We start from the raw sequence: 6,577 nt of genomic DNA, 5'->3' as shown, positions 1-6,577 counted from the left end.
AGATTATAATATGATAAAGTTTTCTAGATTTTTTTATTCAAAAGAAAATCATTACTTTATTGTTAAAGAGTAAAAAAATAGACTTTTCCAATTAAAAATCAAAATTACTAACTAAAATCTCAACTGTATAAACAATTGCAAGTTTTTTTTGACTTATTTTAAACAATTGTCAATATTTTTTCTTTTTTATTAAAGTACTATGTTTTAAAAAATCTATCGCACTATGGGAATGAAAACTATTTTGTATTTCAATAAACAAATAAAAGTAAAATACTACATAAAAAAACAAATAAAAAAAAAATTAAGCTAAACTTTTATTATCATGTATAAAAGCCAAGTGAACATTATTTTTATCAACATACTTTTATTTATTTATTTATTTTTTTGTTTATAGAACCGTAAAGCCCATTAATCAAAACTTCTATTTTTATCCATAAAAAGCAACTTTTTACTTGAATTCAGCAATCATAAACATGAAAAACTGGTGAACGCCATTGCCAATGATTGGCATGATATTATATATATAGAAAGAGAGCTCTTTTAACAAAATATAAGAGTGCTATGCTCATTTCATCACTTAAGGTACCAAAAAACCAACAATCTTTCCAAACTCAAGAAATTTTACACACTTTTAGCAAACAAACGAGCCCATGTCCACCAACATAACTTGCCAGCCTTCTGAAACAACACAATATAATACATTACAACATTATACTATTTAAATGGTAAATTTCACAAATGAAAAAACAAGAGAGATATTCATATTAGTATATTACCTTGGAAAATATTTACCAAAATCCGTTGGTTTTTCTTCAAGTATACAAAATTACCAAACAAATCCTCTCATTATTATATTAGTTGTAGCATTCTTGTGAAGGGATATTTGATGTCAAAAGTGTCCCTCGAAAACCTCCCTCTGATTGTTGCACCTCCATTTTTGTAGAAAGCTCTTCTAAAAAATCACAATACATATTAAAATAAATAATAATAAACATGAATTTATTATTATTATTTATCATTCATCCCCCATTCGTTACACATGACATGCCAGTACAACACAACATTAGTTATACTAACAGTGACAGTGACAGTGACAGTGACAGTGACAATGACAATGACAGTGACAATAACAGACTGACAATACCTGCAATGTCACGGTTCTCATGGATCTCAGTATCCGTGACCCATAAAACATCACCCGGGAAAATATACATATCTGCAAGAGTAGATTTTTCTCCATCAACTATCTTTGAACCTTTGTGAAGTATCTGGTTTTCCTTCACAATCTGCAACAAAATCAACTCAACTTTATTATTTCAAATTTCAAGATCAACATAACTTGTAAATGCATGAAATAGCATACCCCAAATGATTGCCAGATCATCATCTTGAGGTCATAGAGAGTTGTGGACCCCGAAACATTTAAATTCACTGAGTTTCCATAAGTTGTCCTTCTAGAACGTTTAGATAACCGGCGATTTGGCTCAAGGATGTTTCCAGAACCTTCTAGAATGTATTTTGGAGGCTCTTTCCCTCGAACAAAACAAATGCAAATATCCTCATCAACATAGTTGAGCTTCTTCCCTAACTCTAAGCTTTCTCTTTCACCAATGCAATCTTCACACACCTACAAAATATAAGTAGTAGTTGCAATTTGCAAAGTCATTCTCAACAAGTATAAATAAGGGGTAAAATTGTAAAATGTACCTCAGGATAAGTTTTGATTATTGGCCCTTGAGATTCAGTGTCACCATTTACTTCATCAAGAGAGTTAACATTCTCCTCTGTGATTGGCATATCTTCAGATGTTCCCATTAAAATATCTTCACCAGAATTACTTAAATCAATTTCAGCAGTTATCCCTTTTTCCTCAATAGCATTCCAGTCTTTACAGAATGAAGTCCAATCATTTTCAGTGATAATTGTCAACTCATCTACCTACAAAAAGCAAAATCATCAGCTTTACACAATGTATAAATTTAAGTTTACTTTATATCAAATGTTCTTACAGCAGGAGCCTTTTGGAGAATTGCACCACGTTTTCTTACAAGATTAGGAGGCCTTTGAAGAAGCTTCGAGTGCTATTTTAAATACCAAAAAGAACTGCAATTAATTTACATTTAAAAAAAAAAAAAAAACTAAACTAATGTGTTTGTTTCAAATAATAAATATCAAACAAGCACCTGTACACATTTCAGTGACTCAATGGTGATACTGAGGTTTTCTGGTTTTTCAATAGAAGATGCATTCTTGCCACTTGTCGTGATGTAGGTTCGCCACGTGGCAAGCCATGAAGATGGCAACAAGTAGTATCTATCTTGTGGGAAAAGAGGTACACTTTTCCCAAGAGCCAATTTCTCATGAGATTGGCGTTGTTTTAGTTTAAAATCCCTAAAAATTTGAAGATTCAAATCAATACAAAATTAAAAAATTATAAAAACCCTTCAAAGTAAGGAAAAAAACCGAGCCATAACCTTAGGCTATCTTCTTTGTTTGTGTCATTAGAGAGTTTAGAACAGCAATGAGAGCATGTTTCAGAGTCTGAAGGAAAAACCATACAGCCAATCATATCATCAGGCTTCACTTCATTGGATGCTTTATAAATAAATTCCCACAAAGTTTCTGGAATTAGGGCACGTTTGGCTCCAGCTGCTTGTTCAGGCATAAGCTGATCATGCTCACACCTGATTGAAGCTGTTGGCCCAGTATCCGCATCACATGGAGAGTCAATGTTTTTTCTTCTTATCCATTGACTCAACCTAAAACTCCCAAAAAAACCAGTTAAATAAAAGAAATGTAAAATTTAAATGGTTGTAACAAATGTAATTAATAAATAATAAGTAATAACATACCATGCCTTGGATATGTAGTACAAAGGTCCATCAAGGGATTTTCCAGCAAGAGCTGCTTCTGCATATTCTTTCATGACACTTCTTCCATCTCTATAGCTATCAGCACTCACTGTAGCACGTGCTGTTTCCTTAAGACACTCAATGCAGCAGTCGTTTTCACCTAACTCGGGCCCACCTCCATACTTGATTGATTCACAAGCAAACATAAAAAGTCAAACTCAGGGTCAAATACGGAAACTTCTCATCTTTTGTTAAACCTAAACATATTAATTACATAATACCTTGGAAGATAGTTTATGCCAAGCTGTGGCTGATAACCTTTTCATGGAGCAAATCTTGGAAACTGGAACTTTCCCATGTGAGCATTGGATTGAAGTGTTGTCGATTATACTGTAGAAAAAATGAGTTAATTACAACTTTTGAGGAATAAAAATTCTATATGAATTGTGAAAAATGAAAACTTATGACTTTACCTAGGAGTGAAGTTATCAGCCCATTGGCGTAACCAGTCTACCGAAATCCACCAAAATGGCTCCATTAATGGCTTAACAGGAGCTTCAGAGATAACTGACCTTACTTCATGCCGCCTTTCTGTTATAAGACCTAATTTTTCTTCTTTTTTTATCTTGTAATTCTCACAAGAATCAAGATATGACTTGTTTAACTCGTTGACTTCATTCAAAAGATGAGATGGGAGATAAGAATCACAAGATCCCATTTGTGGTTTTATATCACCATTGGATTGATGTCTAAGAGAATACATCAGCATATATGCATCGTTTGAAGAGAATGTTTGTACATCAGTAGTAGCTCCAGAAACATCCATGTGGTTTCCATTTACCAGAGTAGTAGGTTCAGAGGGACAAGATTGTCCAGGTGGGTGAGGTTTATCACCAAAAGGGTGTTGACCCATGTCTGAGACAGTTTCATCATCAAATTCCCACCATACCCCTGTGTCTTGATCTTTAATATGGGCTACATAGTGGCCACTATTTACAGCTACACCCTTGTGAATCAAAACTGCTGATAAATCATATATCAATTCAGATTCAGTTTCTTCAGATAACCGTTGTCCCATGTCAACATGTCCAGGGAAACAAAATGCAGAGGTTATCTTCTTCTTTGTTGTAGTCTATGAAAAAGTATATAAGAAGGTTAATATGGTAATTGAGATTTGTTTGGTTACAAGGTTATAAAGAATGTTCTTACATTTGGGAGGAAAACACAACGTTTGAGCTGGAAAATAAGGACAGGTGGCAGTGACTGCAGTCTGATGCTACGTGTAGCATTTACACGAGTGGCACATGAGTCACAAAAGTACTGATTGTCCCCTTGAAGCTCTTCAACAGAAAGATAGTCATCTAAACTTTCATCCAAACTCTTCAAACCCTTGACATTTAACTCCACTCCATAAAAGTCTTCAACATTTGATGAGGCTTCTGATTGGTTCCCACATTTTGAACACCTAGGTCACCAAATAAAGTGATGAAAACAGATAAATCCTCATTTACATGAATTACTTTGAGTCAGAAGAAAAGAACTTGTATTTTACTTGCAACATATTAGCATTTGAAAAGTAAACTTACTTGGTTACATGTGACACCCCTCCACGAAAGAGATCTTGAACAACTGATCTTGCTTTTGAAACTTGTGAACAGCTCAAACATTGCTCAAGCAAAGAAAAAAGCAATGTAAGGAACTCATGACTATCTTGCTGAATACCATTATCCAATGCCAGTGCTTCAATGAAAGGAGCTGAATCAATAAATGCCATTTTACTAGCATGAAGCTGAGCAAAGAGTCGAGCAAGTTGACCCAAAACAGGCTGTTTTGACAAAACCTCTGGTTCAACAGATAATACACCTTCTCTGAATGACTTGTTCATGTATAAAAACTGGAGAATGCTGTTTGCATAACATGTTGCTCCAAGATTTGTTAGGCCAGCTGGCGTGTTGAGGGAATCACGAAGATCTTTAGAAGGATCGGGGCCCAGTGAGAAAACAATCTCTGATGTCTTTTGCCATAAACCAGATTTTCTGTTACCATTTGAAGGTGGAATCAACCCACAAAAGCAGTTGGGATTATCTTTTGTGTTTACTCGACACCCTTGACATACTGGCTTCCCAAACATATATATCTGCTTTATATCATCCGTTGACACTTCCCCAGACAAGTGAATTTTCCTATCCAAGAAAGGAAAAAGTTGCTACTTAAGTTTTAAGAAGATTATACATGTTACCATAAGTGGTTTTATAAGCTGTAGGACATCGGGTCAATATACAGTAAAGAGGAATTAATTTGGAGAAAACAAACTGTTTTAGCATAAAAAAAAACCTCATTACGTCCACAAAACATAGAATGTACTTCCAAATTTGATTTAGAAAAGCACAATGAAGATCATTAGCATCCTACTTGCGTTAAAAAAAAAAAATTGAAACTGAACTTCTATCACCTGTATAATTCAGAAACGATTTCAGCATTATTATCCGATCGTGGCCTCTTGTTTTTGTTGCGCGTGCTTGGCCGATTACTCATTTTCTCATCAATCAACTTCATACAATCGAAAACTGCAAAAAAGAAACCTCAATCAGAAATTTGTTAATATCAAGGGAAAAAACTAATTTTGATTGACGAATGCCCGGGCAAAATTAGGGTTTTGGTGCTAAACTTATTTCAAACGAAAAAAAAAATGCAATGATTTTTTTTTGATCAAATAAATAACAAATTAAACGTAGAAAGTGAATAGATAAAAAATATTACCGATGTAGATTGCGATTGGTGGTGGTCTTTGTTGCAGAATTAGGGTTTATTTAGAAAATTTTGAGAAATTTTGAATCGAGAGAGGAAGTTTGGGGACTCGTTTAAGCCCTGCATAAATCCGTACCTTCACAAATCACAATCACTTGCTCATCCTTTTTATTTTATTTTATTATTCTTCACTGTGTATTATGTCCTTTTTAAAAGATAATGTCTAAATACACAATTTTATGAAAAAATGGAGTATCCATTAACCATTTACCAAAATTACCCATCGTTGAAGTGGTGTTGCATGATAAATAGACCACAACTTTTACACAATGTTTTTTTTTTTTTGTCTTTTGGCCTTTTTTATTTGTACGGTGCAGACCACAAACAGATATTAGCATTTGCAGACTGTTTGTTTTTTTTAAAACTGCAGACATAAAAATGTTTGCACATCCTCTGTTTGGTGCAAATGTGGACCAATGTCTTCTAACATCTTTAGATATCTTCTAGCTTTAAAAAAACACATATATTTTTATTTTTTTAGTTTTCTTAATTTACATTTATTCTAATTTTATTAATAATAAACAATTTGAGAAATTTTTTTTACAATACTTAAATAAGAGGGTTCAACGACACAAATATGATATTTTTGATAAATTTATAAATAATGATTTATTTCAATAGTGGTCGTTGAAGATGTTTATATACATATGAAAAAAAATCATAATAATTGATTTAATTGAAAAAATCGAAGTTTATTTCGATCTATTTATGTATCAAATTCTTTGATTCATAATTACAATGTTTTGATATAACTTTGTGACCAAAATTATTGGTTTTATCAAATATATGTTAATCTGTATCATTTTTATTTTCACTTTTTATACGATAATATATAAAAGTTGATCTAGATTTATTAATTATTTATAACAAGGTCATAAAAATATTAAAATATCACTATGAATTTTAAAAAAAATTAG

The 6,577-nt window shown here is 32.7% G+C and overlaps 1 protein-coding gene across 3 annotated transcripts; it reads right to left on the bottom strand.

The window, feature by feature from the left end:
• Nucleotides 1-482: 482 nt before the first annotated feature.
• On the bottom strand, nucleotides 483-5,771 carry LOC111903499 (ubiquitin carboxyl-terminal hydrolase 26). Of its 3 annotated transcripts, none has more exons than XM_023899264.3 (15): nucleotides 5,613-5,771; nucleotides 5,305-5,419; nucleotides 4,439-5,035; nucleotides 4,062-4,317; nucleotides 3,326-3,984; nucleotides 3,134-3,242; nucleotides 2,853-3,034; nucleotides 2,475-2,759; nucleotides 2,184-2,391; nucleotides 2,010-2,081; nucleotides 1,708-1,938; nucleotides 1,364-1,627; nucleotides 1,145-1,286; nucleotides 777-952; nucleotides 483-678 (listed from the first exon to the last, which is right to left on the bottom strand). In XM_023899264.3, exons 2-14 carry the CDS (start codon nucleotides 5,406-5,408, stop codon nucleotides 855-857), a joined length of 3,207 nt encoding a protein of 1,068 aa, XP_023755032.1. In that variant the 5' UTR covers nucleotides 5,409-5,419; nucleotides 5,613-5,771; the 3' UTR covers nucleotides 483-678; nucleotides 777-854. The 3 variants fall into 3 exon arrangements, with proteins under 3 accessions (XP_023755032.1, XP_023755037.1, XP_042758540.1); XM_023899269.3 differs by having other exon boundaries at nucleotides 483-675; XM_042902606.2 differs by having other exon boundaries at nucleotides 777-949.
• Nucleotides 5,772-6,577: the final 806 nt, after the last annotated feature.

The sequence above is a fragment of the Lactuca sativa genome, chromosome 5, assembly GCF_002870075.4.
Source record: "Lactuca sativa cultivar Salinas chromosome 5, Lsat_Salinas_v11, whole genome shotgun sequence".
Taxonomy (NCBI): Eukaryota; Viridiplantae; Streptophyta; class Magnoliopsida; order Asterales; family Asteraceae; genus Lactuca; species Lactuca sativa.
The sequence above is the reverse complement of the archived record's forward strand: the minus strand, read 5'-3'. Positions and strand labels throughout refer to the sequence as shown.

Coding starts and splice junctions, on each gene's coding strand:
- LOC111903499 (XM_023899264.3), bottom strand. CDS start 5,408: ATGAAGTTGATTGATGAGAAAATGAGTAATCGGCCAAGCACGCGCAAC. Junction 3,243..3,325: donor GCTGATAACTTCACTCCTAG/GTAAAGTCATAA, acceptor TTTTTTCTACAG/TATAATCGACAACACTTCAA. Junction 1,287..1,363: donor TGATCTGGCAATCATTTGGG/GTATGCTATTTC, acceptor ATTTTGTTGCAG/ATTGTGAAGGAAAACCAGAT.